General features: G+C 25.2%; 1 protein-coding gene across 5 annotated transcripts in view; it reads left to right on the top strand.

Moving 5' to 3' along the window:
- LOC136973928 (uncharacterized) overlaps nt 1–20450 on the top strand; it is a 58862-nt gene that overhangs the window by 15793 nt on the left and 22619 nt on the right. For all 5 annotated transcript variants that reach the window (XM_067268695.1, XM_067268694.1, XM_067268693.1 and 2 more), the window contains exons 2-9: nt 72–453; nt 10006–10080; nt 12541–12695; nt 12780–12936; nt 16075–16165; nt 16250–16461; nt 16576–16702; nt 18641–18802. In XM_067268695.1, coding sequence (XP_067124796.1) covers nt 124–453; nt 10006–10080; nt 12541–12695; nt 12780–12936; nt 16075–16165; nt 16250–16461; nt 16576–16702; nt 18641–18802 — 1309 coding nt within the window. In that variant the 5' untranslated portion in view covers nt 72–123. The remainder of the gene's footprint in view (nt 1–71; nt 454–10005; nt 10081–12540; nt 12696–12779; nt 12937–16074; nt 16166–16249; nt 16462–16575; nt 16703–18640; nt 18803–20450) is intronic.

Below are 20450 nucleotides of genomic sequence, written 5' to 3'. Positions count from 1 at the left end.
TAGTAAATAATACTTTTTATTTTAGTTTATTAGAACAAGCATCTTACTTTAATATTGTTTTTGCTTTTCAGATTTTCTTCCCAAATTTTCAAAATAAATAAATCTGAAATGTAAAAAGTAAAAATGCCTGGAACATATAGATATTCTGCAACGTTTGACAGAACGTATGAAGAAGAGACTCCTCCCTCGTCGGATTCTCGATCGCGACCAAAGACGAGGCAACCGTCCTACGGACGTTCGCTGAGCGATTATGGCTGTCATCGCCGTTCGACGTCTACCGACAGTCTCGACAGCATGTGCGGAAGCAGCAGTAGTAGTACCAGTCATTCGAGACAAGTGTCGGGAGATAGCACCGAATATATTCCAACAAGAAGGCTAAGCAAAGCGAGTGCAAAACCAGCTCATAATCCTTTACAGTTTGTTAAAATAAGTCAAATTCCATTATATAGGCAGGTAAATATAATATAATATATTTTAGTTTTAGGTAAACATTTACTTAGTTTTAAAAAGCATAAAAAAATAATCACACAAAATAGTTACCTTATATGTGTATAAAAAAACAGTTATTAATATTTTAATTTTATTAGATATTATCATAATTTAATAGAAGAAGTTATTATTTTTCCTTGTGCTGTAATAATAATACTCACAATGTTGATTTGAGTAATAAGGTCCTATAGTATATACTTTTATGAATATTAACCAAAATTAATAATCTCTTAAACAAATGAAATTTTGTAAGTGATTTAAATGTTTTACAAAATCTTCGGTTCTTAGATCAAGAGAGAAAAAGTTTTTCGCCGTAAATTTATCGTCCAAAAATTAGAAAATCAAAATGAATTTATTAAATATCCAATAAAATTCAATTTATAATTAAATTATCTAATTAATCCAAGAATGTGTAAAATATTTTCAATTCACATTTCTAGAAAGTGTAAGGTTATTTATTCAGTGGTGGATTAAGCACTCACAGGGCTCCAAGTACTGTACAACCCAGTTTTGAAACACCTTGTACTAAATACTAAGTAATGCTATCAAATTAATTTATTACTTAATTAAAAAAAAATGCTGATCAGTGAATTGTTTTCTTAAAAATAAATCTCTAAATGTGTAGATGAAGTTGGTATCTGTGCCTGAGGTTTGTATAATGTATCTGTTTTTAAACTGCTAACTTTTAGAGGCCCCAACCGTTTGTTTCTTGTGCCTGTACGATGATCCACCAGCAGATTTGTTCTGTTTAGTTACAAAAAAATTTGTATATTTGTTTGATGGCATAATTTTTATAACTTTATTTTGAAAAATAAAGTTGTAAGATTTGTTTCAGAGTAATCAGCATATTTTTCTGAAACATCTATTGATCTTTCTCAATAATTTTATTTAACTAGCAATGGCTTTTCAAAATATGTTTTTGTTTGCATGCTACATGCAATTATTGTAGTATTAATAGTATTAAATAAGTATGCTTACATGTATTTAATAATGTCATATTTGATTATATGATGTTTAATAACATTTAATAAATATATTAAAAATAGTTTATATAATTTTATGATTTAGTTTATTATTTTACTAAAATAAAATTAATCATACAAATTAAATAAATTACTGATATGTTTAATACATTATAAATTAACCAATAATTTATATAAATTCTATTGAAATTATATTTCTACTAATATAAATGGCAGTTATTTTCTAAAATAAAAATTAAGTGCAACTTTGCCATTAAATTAATAAAAATAATTTTAATAGCATCAGATCCCTTTCTTTTAATTATATTTATTTATTGTGTACATAAAACTGTTAAAAATAGTTGTGTTCCAGTGGTGCACCTAGGGGGTGGGCCAAGGGACCCTGGCACCCTCAAAGTAAAAGAAACACTAGTAAATTTTTCAAAAATATTTTCCTTATTAAAATTCATTTTTTATTTACATTATGTCGTGTTCAATTTCTATGTTACTTATGAATTAGCAGTCACATAAGGTGTGAATTCTACCGAATTCGCATTAAAATTTTTTTTTTATCTGTTCGACTCGGCTTCCGGAAGATTAAATCCTAAGTGTGCCACTATTGTGTTCGTTCATAATAACCTAATATCAGAATTAAGGTGTGCATTTAATTATAAATTTGCGCTTGTATACAGTGCTCTTTTTCTAAAAAATTACTGCCAGTATGAATACATGATGACTGAATATATAGAATGTGGAACAACTGCCAGTACTCCACATAAAAAGTATCAATAGCCAGTATGACTACATACTGGCTATTGATACTTTTTATGCTATCTGTTGGTACAGCATATAGTAGACACTACATTAATGTCATTTAAAAAATTAAATTGAAAAAATTAGATGATTTCATAACAATTAAAAAATTTGGTTTTAGTAGTTTAGTTGCCTCATTGTGTACAATAATGTATTTTTTTGTGTCTCTTTCCTTTCTTAAACCGGAAGCATAATTAATGGTTGGTTTCTAATATAAAAATTTTAAAAACGTACAGGAAGTAAAATTTTAAAGATGATTCAGTCCATCTTGCATTAATAAATTATAAATGAAATTGGCTATTTTATAACATTTATAAAGCTTTCATTTTCATTATTAAGTTAATTAATGGAAATGTTATTGGTTATACCGTATTTTACGGACTATAAGAATCTATGGACTATAAGACGCACCTTAGTTTTTAAACAATTTTAAAAAAAAAATACCTATAAGACGCTACGGACTATAAGACGCACCTGAATTTTGGAGGCAATTTTTCGAAGAAAAAAGTGCGTCTTATAGTCCGTAAAATACGGTAATCACAATTTATTTTGATATTTGTCATTATTTAATTATCAGTAAGTCTTCTAAACAAAGTACCAGTACACAAAATAAATAATATTATCTACTTTATTAAGATGATTTAATTTATTAATTAATGACTTTATTAATTGATTTAAGTATGGTAAGTACTTTAATTGTGACTGTTACCAATATGCCATTTTTTTGTATTATGTATAAAAATTTATCCCATTTTCAACTGTGTTGTCTTTTGTTATATTCCCAACCTAAGATCAAATTTTTATTTGTGTGTGACAATTAAAGCTTAAAAACTAAAAAAGAACATTAATTGCTAGATTGAAATACTGTAAAAATAATTTTTAAGTGTTTTTTGATTAAAAAAGTATTTTTACTGATGTTTTAAGGTCAGTTTTTATTGAAAAATTAATTTTAAATTTAATTCCCAACAATTTTTGTTTATAACACAATAACGACTTTTAGCTTGGAGAAATGCCAATATATCCGATCCCATAGGAAACATCTGTAAAATTCAGATTGGCAATTTTATTTATTTATTTTTATCTTGCATTCCAGTCCTTGAAAGTTTTCTCTGCTCATCATTGTACATAAGAAATTAAATTGGAAAATCTATAAAAAGAAATATTATAAAAGTACGAGTTAAAAAATAGATAATTCTTTCAGTTAAATCAATGAGATTCTACAGCAGATTCAAGCTTTTTTTGTTAGAGTTTGATTTAAAAAAAAATCAATCAGTATGCATTATATTATACATATTTAATTTCAAAAATAAAATTTTTTTGAATTCAACTACTCAAAACTGGGAATGCATTAATAAACACTGCTCATATGACCCAAAATCCAGCAAGAAGAAAGTACACAAAAGTAAACATTTTTAACTATGTTTAATGGATTTGAAACTTTACGACCAATCGAATGAGTTATTCCACGTTGTTTTAATCTATAATATAATTTTATTGGAAAACCGCTAAATCTACTTCTGAATCCAAGCATAACGTGTGCTTATGTGAGTTGAGTTTAGTTTATTCATTAATTCCATATACTTTTGGTGAAATTTATATCTTATATGTTATTCATCATATTTTATATTATTAAGAAGTCTGTTTTAATCTGAATCAATACCAAGTAAGTCGAGCGTTTCCAGATTAAAAGCCTTTCAATCTGAAGATGAGACATTACTAGTCTCAATAAACATATAATTGGCATTGAAACACGAATTTCTTAACAATATAGTGAATGAAATATAAAATATGGTGTCAAATATCAGTAGATTTATATCTTCTGTAAGTATATAAGTGTTTTAGTATCAAACTTTTTATGCAATTTTTACAATAAATTGTCAATGTGTTTAGAAAAAAATAGAAACTAAAGAATGAATCTCTTCTTGAATTTAAGATTTGTAGATGGTAAATAATATAAATGCATATTATATATATTTTTTTAAATTTATTTTAATTAGTTGAAGGTCCAGATACTGTGTTTTTTCTGGATTCTTCTTGTATATAATGTAAAAACATTTATAAAATGTTTGAAAATTATAATGTTTTTTCTTCAAAAACTGCAAAGAAAGATATTGAATCGACTCATTTGTCAATTTTGGGCTAGAATTAAATTAATTATTTAATTAATGTAAGAACTTTTTGCTTAAAGGATAGCATTTAAGCTGCCATGTTGTGTAAAGGTTAATAATTAGAAATTAAATTTAAAAATTAATTAAATAATTTAGAAAAATTGTGGAAGAGAAGAATGACAAAATCAGTCTAATTCCAGTCACAAAATAATCTGACTTGTTTGACAATCAAATTAGGTTATATGTACTTATTAATATTTGATAGTCCAATAACTTTTATGCTTATTTAAGATCTAAAATAAATATTTTTGATGATAAACTAATTTGAATATTATGTTTGATAACATGTACTTTAGTTTGTTTGAATTATGTGAATTATAAATAATAATTGTAAGAAATGTGTCTGCTGTTGTGTCTTCTACTAAAAATTCAAAGAAATAAATAAAAATAAAGATTAAATTGCTTTAATTATCTTAATTCTGACAAAATATATGAATTTAATTGTTACTATATAATGGATAAAGTAAAATAATTTCAGAAAAAGGACAATTATTTAAAAGAGATTTTTAAAAATTTAATAGCAGTTGTAATATTTAAGTCATAATGCATTATGCTCAAAATAAATAAATAAATAAATATGCTTCTATAATTGATTTATAATGAATTACGTTTCCTCTTTATAAATTTTGTTGTCTCACAAATCTCCATATTAAATTAGTATTATATTTGTTTTTATTTTATTTCTCTGCTTATCAGAAAGCAAATATGAGAATGGGATAATGAGAACAATCATACCCAATTTAACCCCAAGTTGTTTATAATATTTCTATTCATAAAAACATTCATAATTCATTTCTTATTGTATTGGGTCTATAGATCAATTAACTTCAGGAGTAAACACAAAAGGTCAATTGTTTAAATGAGTTTTAGACTCACAGTTTCTCAGGGAATACTATTTTGATTACAGTTTCTAATCAACCATTATCTAAAACTGTGGTTAGATAGCTTAGGGGTTGATATAAATCATCATTTCAGATTACAGTTATGACTTACAACTAAAAAAAAAGATAATATTGAAACTAATACTATAATGATGAATAATTAATCTCATTTGCTGAAGTTTGAAGTTTAAGTGCAGAAGTTCAAGGTTTAAGTGCCTTTTGAAACATCTGTTATTTGTTATTATACAAATTTATTTCATTACACTCATTTATTTTGTTTAATTTAGAATTTGTTTACAAAGATGGAATAATGGGAGTTAATTTATTATTATTAGGAATTGTAATTACAATTCATTTTACTGTTTTTATAAATGATATTGTTAAGATCCATCAAGTTGACTGGTGACTCTGTGAATAAAGGTTTGCTGAGGGATTCTGTTTTGTGTTGTCTTGCACAACTTCTGTAAGCTCACATCTGCACCTTCCAACATCACATTCATTATCAGTTCTTTTATCTTTCTTCTTCCACCTTTCAAGCATTATCATCTCTTCCATAGATGTGTCACATCTCATTTTATTAACACGAGTTATTAATTATATTAATAAATAAATTAATTAATTGAATACATTGCTCTTCCATCATTATTTTTGCATTATTCTGTGCAAAAATAATATAAATTTATTTTTTTTTAAATAATAAAAGACATTTATAATCTAGTATTAAATTAAGGCTTTATAATTTATATTAAGCTAATAGGTTTTACATGTAATTTGAATTTTTTGTGGATTTTTTATAAAACAAAAGTTACAAATTGTAAATTTATGTAATATTTGCATTGATATACTATGATATTACTCTCTTCTGGTGTAGTCTGCCCTTTTTACAATAGAATTTAAATGTAAAATCCAATTATACTTAAAGAATTTATGTTGAAATACAGAAAAAGGTAAATCACAAAGGATGAATAATGTATGAAATGTTTTTATGATTAAATTACCAGTAAATAATTTTAAAAAGTGAAATTAATTCTCAATGAATTTCAGTTTTTATATAGTAAAGTTGATTGTTGTTATTGAAGTGTATATTTTATTATAAAATTTATAGGCCTATAAAGTTTCTTAATTATAGAAAAATTATTAATTATAATCAACATTATTTTTATATTAAACTGATATGGGAAAAATATATGCCTTTTAAAACCTTTAAATATGAAAAACTTCCAGAATTCATTTGTGAAAATTAATTAAGTAAAAAAGACAAGATAATATTTATTATTTTAGTGTATTATTTTAACTTTATTATAGAAATGATTTGTTTAATGATTCATGAGAAGATAAATAAACTGAAATAAAAGTTTACATCATAAAGTTACTGTATATATTAACATAATTTTAAGATTTAAAATATCCAATGATAATGAAATATGAAGAATTTGAAAAATATATTTAATTTATGATAATTTCAATTAAAATTTAATAGTTTGCTGTTACATTTTGAGTAGTTATATTTGGTTAGAACATGTGCTTGAAGTGTCAGTCTATTTTTGGAATGATGTATCTATGAGCAAGAACACAGCCATTCGGTTGCATTACTGTATTATTGCAATTGTTCCAATTCGTGTGTTTACTATTTGTCTCTACTTACGGTATGCATAATTTTAAATCAGATTTATTTTCTTACTGACTGTACAAAAATATGTGATATTTTTTCTTAAAGTTTATATGTTTTCTAACACAATGTAAATAATAGAATTGTAAATTAAGACATTTCTCAAGCATCATCTCAATTTTTGAAAATTTTAAATAGATGATTTATTATCTTAATGCTTTCAGGTTCTTATAGTTCATCTTTAAGGATATTAAGAAATTAAAAAGACATTTTTATTAAAAATGAAAGTGTTAGGATAATAAAGCTGTAAACACTAGAAAAACAGTGTCAGATGAGTAACAGAATTTGACTAAAATAAAAGTTGAAGAGATTAGAGAAAGCTTGGGCTTTAGAAAGTTTGTTAGAGGAAATCAGTAGAATAAGATTATGATAGTTCAACCATGCAAAAGAATAAAGGAAAAAGACTTCCAACACAGACATATGAGAGGAAAGTAATAGGAAAATGTCTGAGAGAAAGATCAAGAAAAGGTTGGAGAAAGGTGATTGGGCAAGGTATACACAAAAGAAGTGTTAAATTTAAGAAACTATTGGGAGAAAAAGAGAAGGAAAAAAGATTAGCAATTGCCAGATCTATCTGATCATCCATACTCTTTCATCCTGAGGCTTGGGAAGAAAAAACAGCAGCATTTGACTAACATAAATATTATATTTTAACTTCTATTTTTAGTGTTAGAAATTAGGCTTTTATAAAACATTCAATTGCCTCCTATTTCTACAGTCTAAAAAGTCTGTATATTATATTATTTTTAATTAATAATTTCTTATCATTATATCAATATTTTATACTTTTAATGAAGATGCTATTTTTAATTGTCTTACATGTAATATTTATTATCTATTGTTACTTTTGTTATAAAGCTATTTTGAAAGTTCCAATTAAAACACTTTTTCTGTCATAAATAATCTTACAATGGACGGAATATAAATATAATTGTTTTAATATATTAAACATCAATTCTGTTTATATTAAGCAAGTTAATGAATTTATGCTTTAATAAAATGCAAAAATAATCTATTGTATATATGAAATATTCCTATATAAATATGTATGAAAATTTTTGCATGCTACTGTATGAATAGGCCCTTTAAAAATTATATATTATCACTCAGTAATTATACGACTGGATATATGATTGAACTTTAGAAAGTTAATAATCTACTTTTGTTGTTGTAAATTTACTTGAATTAATGATAATTGATCTAAATTATTTTGGGGTGGCTTATTTTGCTCATTGGGCATTACTGTGTATCTTTTGTATAAAGAATATTTATGCAGTTTTTGTTTGTAAAATCAGAAAGACTGTAGAATAATTAGAGACAAACGTAGTGTCAAATATTAAGAAAATTGATCAAAATAACACTTATATAACTGCGTTTTTTGTGTCAAAGTATAATAAACACAAGTAAAATATTCCAGGTTTGATCTTTTCATTAGTCTGTTCTTGATAAATTGTAAATTTTTCCAATAAATTACTATATAGTATTATTGTAAACACATTCTTTTAAAACTGAATCAGTGTATATCTTTAAATATGAATTATATAATATAAAATATATTTGTACAATAGACATTATCGATTCTAGTTTAATAAAATTCAACTATGTTACTCATTTTTATATATAGCAAATGTGTAATAACAGGCTATTGCCTAATATGACTAATAAATGATTATTATTATTATTATTATTATTATTATTATATAGCAAATGTTAAAATATACAATGCAATATTTAAAAATGATGTTTTTAAGCTATAAACAATGTAGATGTATACAAAGATCACTATAACTTGTTATAAGATAGGTAAATAGATATAAAGTCATTATCTGTCAAAACAAATTAGTATAAAAGTCCTGCTGGCATATATACAATATATTATATATAAATTTCTATATTAAAATTTAATAAAATTTCAAAAATAAAATTTGAACTAAATTGTAAAAGGAACAATTAATGTATTTTTGATTTTTAATTCTAGTTTAATAGATCTGTATTTGGAAGTCTATTAAATTGAAATAAACCTGTGAACATGAAAATTAAGAACAATTAGTGACATTGACAAAGTGGTTACTATTAATAAATTTATAGGTCTTACTTGAAATTCCTAAAGCATCCAGGAATATTTAACACTGTATATCTGAAAGTAGATTTGAACTTTTTTGGTTTCTCTAATTTTAGTTTAACAGATAAATTTATATTAATGTATTAAAATGAAACAAATGTATTTTTAAATTCCAAATCTTGTTCTTTAACTATTTTGATTTTTAAGCTCTAAAACAAACCTTTCTTTTGAGTTTTAATATACAAATTTGATGCTGAAGTTTACATTAATAATGCTTATGTGCAGTAGCACATTATCCTATGGGCAAAAAAGGCAATAGCCTGGGGTCCCACCAATAGGGGCATCAAACCAATGTTTTATAAGAAAATATTTCTCTGAAAAATTTCCCAAAAGAAAAATGTCTGAAGTTGACACTGTATGTGGGGGGCCCCCTAATTCAAATTTGCCTGGACCCCACAAAACTATAATGCACTGCTGCCTACATGCAATAAATATCATAATGCAGAAATACTATCTTAGATTTATCTGTTTCTAATAGAAATCTTTAAATATTAAATGCTAAAGTTTAAATAAATAAATCAGATAAGAAAAACATTGTATAATTGTTGTATGCACTGTTCTATAAACAGTTTAAAATTTAAAATAAAGTGTTTTTTATATGTTGTATTATTTGGAATATAATTAGAATCATGATATAAAAGTACAACTAATATTTAATTTATGTAAAAAATAATTCAGAAAGTAATCTTATTTACAGTGACAAAGCATATTTATTAATCTGCATTGTATTGTGTTAAATAAATTAATATTCATCAAACCTGTTAATTTTATCTATTCAAATAGTCATATTAAAAATACAATGATGCATATGGATAACCTAGAAAAGTTTAAATAAAAATTAAGTGTTAAATTATTATAATGAAAATGTGTAGTTGATTGTCAATTTATTTAATTTTTTTAGCAACAAGAACAGAAGAAAACAGAAACAAAAGTAGTAAAAGAAAAAGTAAAAGAAGAAGAAGAAGAATGGCAGTCGGTAAGTAAAATAAAAAAATATTTATTCCATTTAATATATTGGAACATGAAACTGTTTTCTATACAAAACTTAAAACTTCTTTTTTAATTACATATTTAAACCATTAAAGTACTGGTAAATTAAGTTTTAAGTTTTGCTGATTATTTGAAATTGTTAAAAGAAAGTTATATTTAGACAATGTTTAGCTCTTTAACTGACATGCTGTAAAGTTAAAAAAAATAGTTAAAACAAGCCAAAACCAGATATTGGTATTAAATAATTCAAACCTTTACTAATGAGCATAAATTTTTAGTGTATTATTGGATTTTTAAATAACTATTGTTGAGTTCTTTCTTATATGTTAATCTACAGCAAACAAATTTATTTATCCAACTTGGCATATACTTTCAGTCTTTCCAGTCCAACCTAAGTGGTACCAAACTTGTTTTCCAGTTTTGGTACCACTTAGAATGGGCCGGAATGAAAGCCTGAATAACAGAGTTTAGTAGAATTTTTCATCTTATATTCCAAAAGGTGTAGAGATTTGCATGTGTTAGTCTGTGGCAAACGGTCTGCTGTATTATTGGGCTATAATAAGACTAATTTAATAATTAGATATAAAGCAATTTGAATAGATGGAGGTCCGTGTAGTATAACTGCAAAGTAAGCAGGAATTATGAATTTAAGTCCTGCTCTGGACTTGAATCCAGAACATTTTAAATTAAACATTAAAATTAATTTATTACAGTTATTAAGATTATCATGAAATGGCAGCTTAACTGCCTCCTCCAGTCAAATTACTTTATATCTAATTATTAAATTAGTCTTGTTATAGTCTGATAATATAGACCATTTGTCATTAATTGAAAAATTAGGTTTGTGGATTTATTGGTTATACATTATTCTGTACCAAAAAATTTAAGATATTAAATATTTAAACATAATCTGGCTAGTATAATTAGTAGAATTTAGTTTTAACTATATTATTATATTCTATTAGAACATTTTGAATTGGTTTATGGTAAAGAGAACCTAATGATAGCCTTTTAAAAAATGTTAGAAGTAATTATTACATTAAAAATTTGTGATGATAAATTGTGTAAAAAATAGTTATTAGAGAAATCAAAAATATTTTAATTAATTAATATTTTTGAAGCAACTGTCTTCATTTTCGGAAGATAATTAGGTTGCTTGAAAAACATTAACTAATTAAAACACTTTTTATCTTCTGTTTGTAAAGGCTTCTTTAAATTTTATGTGAAGCTCATATACTCATAACAAATAACATAAAAGAATCATATACTAAAATGTGAATTTATAAATAAATTGTATTTTATTGTCTTATTTTTATATTATTTATATCCATTCAAATACAGCTAGAGTCTCAAACTCAAATGTAGCAAAGGATGTATATCAGTCAAAAAGATGTATATCAGACATGGGCTGTATTCATTATTATTTGGTAAACTAAAACATAAACTAAAAAAAGGCTTTAACAAAGGCCCTATGGCTTCCAGGCCTTACGACTTATGTAAACAGTTAGAAGTTTGAATTTTTTCTGTTTTAATCCCCGCAAGATATTAGAAACATTGATTTTTAGAAAAGAAATCATCAAGACAGCAGGCCAGATATGAAGCCTTAATGGGCTATATCCGGCCTGCAGGCTGCCAGTTTGTGATCCTTGATATATAGTATCACTCATTTAAAACTTAAACTTTCAGATATAAATGATATTTTATTCCAACTTTAGTAAAAGAAAAAATACAAATTTATATAATTTGAAACTTGAAATGACAAGAAATTTAATGACAACATTTTTGAAGAATGTAAAGGATATTTAATTTTTTTTCTTAGTTTTATTTAAAATGTATTTCCGTTCTTTTTAAGTATTAAAAACACAATTTCTCTTTTATTTTTATTTTGTTTTTTGTAACCGTTAAGAATGAAACTGACCCCAATTAAAATTTTTTAAAATCTGAGAATGATTTTAATGATTATTATTATTATTATAAAGTTGCTCTTAACTAAAACAGTTTGAATTGAGGTCAGTTTTATTCTTAACGCATGAAAAAAAGATTTGTATGTCTGCTCTTAATACACAATTAAATTTTCATTCAGTAATTTTTAAGTTTAATAGAATATAGTAATTTGAAAAATATTTGATAATAACGTCAGAGCTGAAAAAATCAGATGAACTGTTTATAAATATGAAGTCAGGAAATTACCTTCATTCAGTTCAGTAATACAGAGATATGCTTAGGGAGGCATAAACCTTTTTGAATATCTTCTATGAAAAGTTTTATGCGCATTATTTCCACTGCTTTCTAATATAATGAAAGCTGCATACGATAGTTCATTTTCAATAGACATTTTGCAGGTTGATCTGAGATATTATCAAATTAAAACTTTGAATTTTAGTTATGTAGAAGAAGTCAGAAACTATAAGAGATTTACTAAATTAAATTTTAATATTTATTAAAGAATTTAGATAGTTGGAAATCCAGGAGAAGGAAACAATCAGAAGGATCTTTACAAAGGCTGGAAGAGATAAGGAGGATCGAGTTAGAGGAACAACAAAGACAATTAGAACAAAAGAAAGTGCGAACGAAAACGTTTTCAGAAATGATGGAAGAAAGGTATCTATGTTAGATATTTAAAATTTATATAAATATTTACTGAATGAATGGAAATATTTATGACTTTTTTTTAATTATTTTCAGGGCCCATAGACCAAAACAGTATAATCTACTTATACTTGGAAGGCCTACAAGTGAAGATGAAATGAAATCTGATGAAGATATTTCTAGTATGAAATCTGATACAAATGAAGATAATGAAAAAACAAACAATGAAGAAGTTATTTCAAACAACACAATGGTTAGTTATTTTTATTGTTGTTATAAGTAGATTTATTTTTATAAGTTTATGTTAAATAGATCTGTAAATTACATCGTTTCCACTAAATATTCTAATATTTAACACAAACAGATATTTTAATTACAAAGCTGTAAAGTCAAAAATAAAATGTATTGTGTCATCTATAATACAAAATTGGGATATTATTTATAGTTAGGTATTTTATATCGATAGATTATGGATTTATATTTTAACTAGTAATTTGATAACAGTATTAGAGGTTTTTAAGATTCATTATGAATCTTAAAATCCCTGAAATTACATTGGATATATGATGTTTCATATAACTGAAATAAAATCTACATCTATAAATAAATGATACTTATGCTTAGTTTAGGAAGCTAAAAACTTTCAAAAATGAAGCTCTGTATTCAACATGTAAATATATTTAACAGAATAGAATCATGCATCAATAAAAAATAATTAATTTACAACAGAATTTTTTTGTTTTCTTTTCTATTTAATATGTTTTCTGTACTTAAAACAGTCATATAATTGACTGATGATTAATGTTTCTTGCTTCCTGAACTAAACTTATAGCTTATTTATTTATTTATATGTCAACAGAGTACTCAATTCTATCATAAGAATCTATATCTGATTTAAATTATTTTAAAACATAAAAATAAAATAATTTTATAGATTTTAAAAGGTTTATTTGATCCACTACTTGAGAAGAATTAAAATATGAAAGTTAGCATAAACATTCTTCATTAAATAAATTTAATGGCTTTCAACTAATAAGATATTTTAACTAATTATTATTGTTATATTTGATATATTAAAGTTTCACTTTCCAATCTGATATTATAGAAATCCTAAAATGAAACTTGAGAATTTAAAATACTTACTTGTTAGTATGATTAAAGTTTGCAATTTCACATTACAGATTATTGCACAACTACAGTAGTGGATTACCCAATAGGTGCACTAGATACACACCCATGCCTCATTGTCTCAAGGGGCTTCAAAAATTAAATGATAATATGCCTTTAAAATTTATTGAATGTTTAAAAAGCTCTAAAAACTTGTTATTATTTAAGGATTTTATTGTCTTTTTAATATATAAAGAATAGTTTTACATAAAGGCTTTTTTAACAAAATTGTGCCTAGGGCCTCGAAGGAACATAATTGACTACTGTGCAACTGCATGAGGCGATGAAGGGGCCTCAAAATCAATTTCTGTGTTTCTAGTGTCTTAACCCATTTGGTGAAATATTATTAAAACATTATATTATATTATTTATTATAATACGAGTACAATATAATATACTGTAATATAAATGTAATTTAGACATATATTTTATTTAAAATTTCATTACTGTTTATTAAAAAAATTAATTATATCCAAGTTTAACGTTACGTATTATACTTGAAGAATTATTTTATAAATTTAATTGTTAATAATCGTAAATGTTAATGAATAAAATTATGTAAACTAATTTTGTTGACATTTCTTAAATATTTTAAGAATGATTGTAGTAAAAGTATTGATATATTTACATCATTTTTATCTATAAAAATATAAACTACTGAAGCATAAAATAGATTATAAATGTAATTTCTTCCTGTTTTGATGATAAAATGTTTTTATTTAAACAATATAATTCTATATATATATATATATATATATTATATTTATCAATATAAGTTGTATGACAAAAATTTTATATATTTAAAAGAGTAAAATTTAATATTCTAAAATTATTCGAAAACTTTTTAATCCAATGCAAAATACTTTCCAGAATAAAAATTTATAGAAAGTAATTGTATGCTTTTGGATTATAAATTCATCTGCAGGAGTTAGTCAGAGGCAGTTCTTTAGAAAATGGATGAATAATAACCCAGAAATACTCAAGTATTTTTAAAATTATTGTTACAAGAAAAATATGTTCATAGAAATTTGTGTTTGAGGAGCTACTTTAACAAATTTTTGAAATTTATTGAATAAAAACTATATACAGTATTTAATGATCTTTTTTTGGAGTTACACAACATAGAATCAAGCCCTGATTCCTAACAGCCAATTTTCATATCTAACCAAAGCCATTTTCATATAAATAAACAACAACTAACCCGTTATATATAAAGACCAACAACTGCCGAATTATCGGGCTAGCAAATGGCTATAGTAATATTAATAATTTAAGTTAATTTGATACTAGAGTTAGTTGAAGACTGTTGTGTACTAGTTAGTTGTGTACTAGAGTTAGTACTAGAAGTTGCGGGTTCGAATCCCGCTTCGGGCCGATTCTTTTCTTCCAGTTAAGCCTAAATTTATTTAAATTATTTAATTAAAATTCTAATTATTAAATTTAGCAAGAGATGGCGCCTAATGCCTAACTCTAGTACCAAATTAACTTAAATTATTAATATTACTATAGCCATTTGCTAGCCCGATAATTCGGCAGTTGTTGGTCTTTATAAAGCCATTTTCTTTTAGATCTATCTATATTTTATTTTCCTACAGTCAGATAATCACATTCCCATATTAAGGAGTTTTTTGGCTGTTTATTTTTTTTTATTCAAACAATTTATCTTTTTATACCTATATTGAAGATGATATTTTGCTCTTTCCATCAATTTCTAAATTCTAATGTTAATTATGCATTTGTTAATAGGATGATGTCAATGTCAACACAAGAAAAATCTTTTCTTGTTGACTCCTGATGATGGACATAACTCTAAAGCACTTAAATTTTCTAAATAAATAGTTTTCACTTCAGTTTGGATTAGATTTACATTTTTAAAAGCTTCCTTGAAGTATTAAATCAATAAAGTTTATAATTATAAATTCCAGTTTATAAATAACATACAAATAAATTGGTTGTTGTTTATCACCAAATGTTCTGCTGGATCACCCATTGGGCTATTTTATAGCTAGTAAATAAATTAAAATAAAATTTATTTATATCTAATTATTAAATCCAACTTGAAATGGCAGTGTAACCATCTATCTCTAGCCAAGTTGATTTGTATTTAATTTATTTACCAGCCTTAAAACAACCTGATGGATAATCCTACAGATCTATATGGCAATTCAATTAACAAGTGATAAATAAATTTTAAAAAGTAATTAACTTTTTAATATCTTTACAGAAAAATAGCATACCTAATGGAAGTCATACGACAGAAAATGAAATAAACAATAATACTGAACGAGATAAAAGTGAAGTAGAGAGAAGTAATGGTAATAACATTAATTAATGTTTTGATTTTATTATTTGTATTATGTTAATTATATAATAAATATGTAATTAAAATAAATTTGTAGCAAATGGTGGTTATACCAATATCGATTCTGGATTGGACAGTTTGAGTAGTAGTCACAAAGCTGGTGATATTGCAGATAGCGCTTCAGACTTTAGTCAAGATAGTGGCAGCAGTTTAGATTCTGATTTTCAACATACAACAGGATCTCTAACTACTGGCGTTGAACTACTTGAAGAATTTAGTTCCAATCCATTATCACATTATGAGAAAAAAGTTAGTGTTTCCTCATTTTTCTCTTTTTTAAAATCTGTATTTTATTATTATATTTTTGCATAAAATATATTTATGAATTCTGCATTATTTTTTAAAAAATGTTTGCATTTTTAGAGTGATGATGGAGTGGAATTATTTTTGAGGATCTGGTTAAAACAAGGAAGTGAAAGTAAAGATTTCGGTTTTGTCGTAAAGGAAGGAAAAGATCAAAGTACACCAGTTGTTAGCATGGTTTATTCGGGTAAGTTCTAAAATATGATTTTAAGTACTAAAATTTTTAAGTTTAAAATTATAAATAGTATTATTAGTACTTATTAGTGACGGTCAGAAGGTAAAAGTAGCAACCCGCTGCTCTGAGGAATCTGTATTTGAGTTTGGGTTTTCTTCAGGAATTTCACAAGTGGTTTGAACCTGATAGATATATATGGCCACTCCATTATGGACCTGGCTGAAGTCATAATGGGATTAAAATAGTTCTTAGTGTTTGCAAGGTTTGTACAAATGATAAAAAGTATCTAGAAATATAGAAAACAAAAATCTAGAGATGTAAATTATTTTAAAATTTCTAAAACAAAATAACTACTTTTTTAAAAATATTGTTAAAACAGGCACACTTGCAATTAACATAGTTAACTTCTATTTGTAGGTTACCCTTCTCAGGTAGTCTGCTATTCTTTAAATGTCCATATGCTTTAAAAAGTTCTGTAAAAATGTACAAAGTGTGTTCTTGCTACCTCTCAATACAAAAAAGAACAAAAATCCATTGTGTGTGTTTGTTAAATTCTTTTGTACATCCTTTACTAGATTCACTAAGCAAATAACACAAGTTGATTCTCTTGTGATAATTGGATTTTAAAACAAAAATCCAATTAAAGAAAACAAATATTTAAGATATAAATTGTTTTGAAATTTCTAACAGGAAATAATTTTATTTAAATATCATTATGGCAGGTGCACTTGAAACAAAGAACACTGACATTATTTAATATTATATTTATACACAAACTACTTAATGCCATTTTATTAAATTTCCATATAATTTAAAATTTAACATTAAATATTTAAAGAACATTTAAAGGACAACAGCATAGTAAACAAATAAAGGATAGCACTCTTAGTTTTAACTACTACTGCTTTAATGATATTTCTAAAAGGACACTTTTTAAATTTTGGAAACATATGTAACATTATATGTTACATATGTTTGTTATATTAATATAATGTTATGTAACATATAAATACTTATCAGCATTTATATGTTACATAACTTTCTACAAACATATGTAAAACAATGGTATAAAATCTTTTTTGATTGCTTTTTATTTTAACGGATGATAAATATGTGTTACTATAAATGTGGTTTTTCACTAAATTAAAACTTTAATATTTAAATAATTAATATAATTTTATTCTGTTTGTTCTGAATAATCAGGTCTTACCATTTGCAAAGCATCTCAGTGATACACATGGCATCAATGCCCTGTTGTTCCAAATGATAACTGTCATATTTACAGAGCCTATACTACGTTAGAGTGGCATGAGAAACATAAAACAATGATTAGTCACATCTACTGGCCAAACAGATAAGGAGATTTAAATCCCGTTGAGAATTAGTGGGATCACCTTGAGAGGCAGGTAAAATCTACAGGTCAACAGCCCAGGAATCTTGAAGAATTATGTGAATGCAAGCAGAATGGCTTAAAAATGACGTATAGTACATTATTTACAATATCTTATAGAGTTCATGAACCAATGAATTATGGCTGTTATTAAGACTAGGGGAGATGTGACTAAATATCAAAAGATATGTGTTGTATGTGACTAATTTTTTCTCCAATGTATGTATTTATTTACACATGATTATAAAAAATTAACAAAAACACTTTTTGTTTTTTAATAATGCAAAAAATAAATACAAAATATTTCTTAACTATTCAGAAAACTTTGAATTTGTATTCTAGAAACTGTTTTTCGGTAATCTGTTCCTCTGAAGATGAATTGTATTAGATTGAAAGTATTTGGAAAGTTGTTATTTTAACTGCAATACACTAAAATTTTCTATGGATTTGTGAAACGTTTCTTGAATTTCACTGATACAAAAATTTTAATTCAACTCTTTTAATTTTAATTAATTGTATCAAAATATTTAAAAAATTCTATATTATTATAATTATTTTAGGAGGAGTTGGTGACTTAGCTGGACTCAGGAAAGGTGACCAAGTGTTAGCAATTAATGGTGAATATACCCAAGGACATGATAATGAAGTGATACAGTTTGCTTTACAACAAGCTATATATGTTGGTCATTTGGATTTGTTAATATGGAGATCTAATAGCAAAGGTAATTTGTTTTTAAAACTAAGTAAATTTTATTAGTTATTAGTTTTTATATTATTACAGTATATTAATTAATTAAAACTAATTGAAATAATTAAATGAAGAATAACTATGCTATAGAAATATGTCTCAACACATTAAAGATTATTTGATATCACAAAGTACAAAATACTAACTTGTAGACTGAGTGTTTAGTCCAGAGTTATTTATCAAATAGTATTAAGTTAATTACTAAATAATTATATTAAGAATTTGGGGTAACTTAACTGCCTGTCTTGACATTTATATTTTTAGAAAGAATGACAACAAAAACAACAACACCAATTAGGCTTCTTTTGCTTATAGTTTTGAGGCAAAAAATTTTTCTTTGAAGTTTTCAAAATAGAAGCATGTGAACTTTGTGAGGGTACTCAAATTTCTTTACAGTAAAAGACATCTGTAGCAATTACAGAAAGCCCTATCATAAGGTTATACAAAGCCTCTAATCATCTATCCATAGTACTGAATTTTATTGTGTTTTAATTAGCAATTAATTTGTATAACTGATTGCTAATAAGTTTAATATTTGTCCATAAATAAATGTAACACACAGTCATACAGGAGTTAGAAAAAGGAGCAGATTTTAATACAATTAATGTTTTCATAATATACAGTAGAACATCGATTATCTGACTTAATTGGGGACTGGGGTTGGTCGGATAACCGAAAAGTATGAAAAAATACATTATTAGTATAGTGTATTAGGCCTGGTTTAAATACTAGCCTCCCTTTCACGGTCAAGCCAGTGCTGCTAGCTAAAACATGCAAAAATTTAACAAAAATAATATTAAAGTAGCCAAGACATGACCAACTATTGTAGCGCCGCATCACTAGCGGACATTTGAATTTGCCGACTAGATCGATAATCGATCTAGTCGGCGGATCGGATAATCGATGCTCTCTGTATTTATTCCAGCTTATGTTAGTTTTAAGAACAATATTATTACAATATTTTCTTATACAATTTTTAAACATAAGAAAGACAAATAAGACTGCATTAGTCTTGTACAATAAATTTTCAAAAATAAGTACACAAGTTGAATATTGTCTTTACATCAAATCTGTGAAAAAATGTGTAGAGAAACTTTTCATATTTAATAATTTCCTTTTTTACGGAGATTCTATTGGCATCGTAATTTATGAGCTCTGTCACATAAAGAAAAAAAATATGATGTATGTTGTATATACATATATAAACAACAAAATAAAATAAAAAATTTAAAATGTACATTAATAGCAAGGACGCAGTTCATTACACAGGTATCTATTTTGTTTGATGTTATATAAATTTAAAAAATTCTCTGTTAAATTTATGAATGCTTAGAAAGTGTTTGATGGTTAATTTTTGAACTTATAACAATTGGAGACTAGGATAAGTATATCCTGAAGCATTAATTGTATTAAAGTATGCTTTCTTCTGAATTTTATATGGCGGTTTTGCATTTATGTATGAAATAAAAAAAATGGCATCAAAAGATTTACAGACAAAGTTTAATATTATAGTTAAGTTGGCATAGTATTGTGCTGATTTTTGCTAATGTCAATAGTTCAAATCCATAACAGTAAAACACTTTAATAATTCAACAATATTTTTTAACAGATAAATGAGGGAA

This window comes from Centruroides vittatus, unplaced genomic scaffold (assembly GCF_030686945.1).
Source record: "Centruroides vittatus isolate TY-2023 unplaced genomic scaffold, ASM3068694v2 contig_3313, whole genome shotgun sequence".
NCBI lineage: Eukaryota > Metazoa > Arthropoda > Arachnida > Scorpiones > Buthidae > Centruroides > Centruroides vittatus.
Note: the sequence above shows the minus strand (reverse complement) of the source record. Positions and strands in the feature narration are given on the sequence as shown.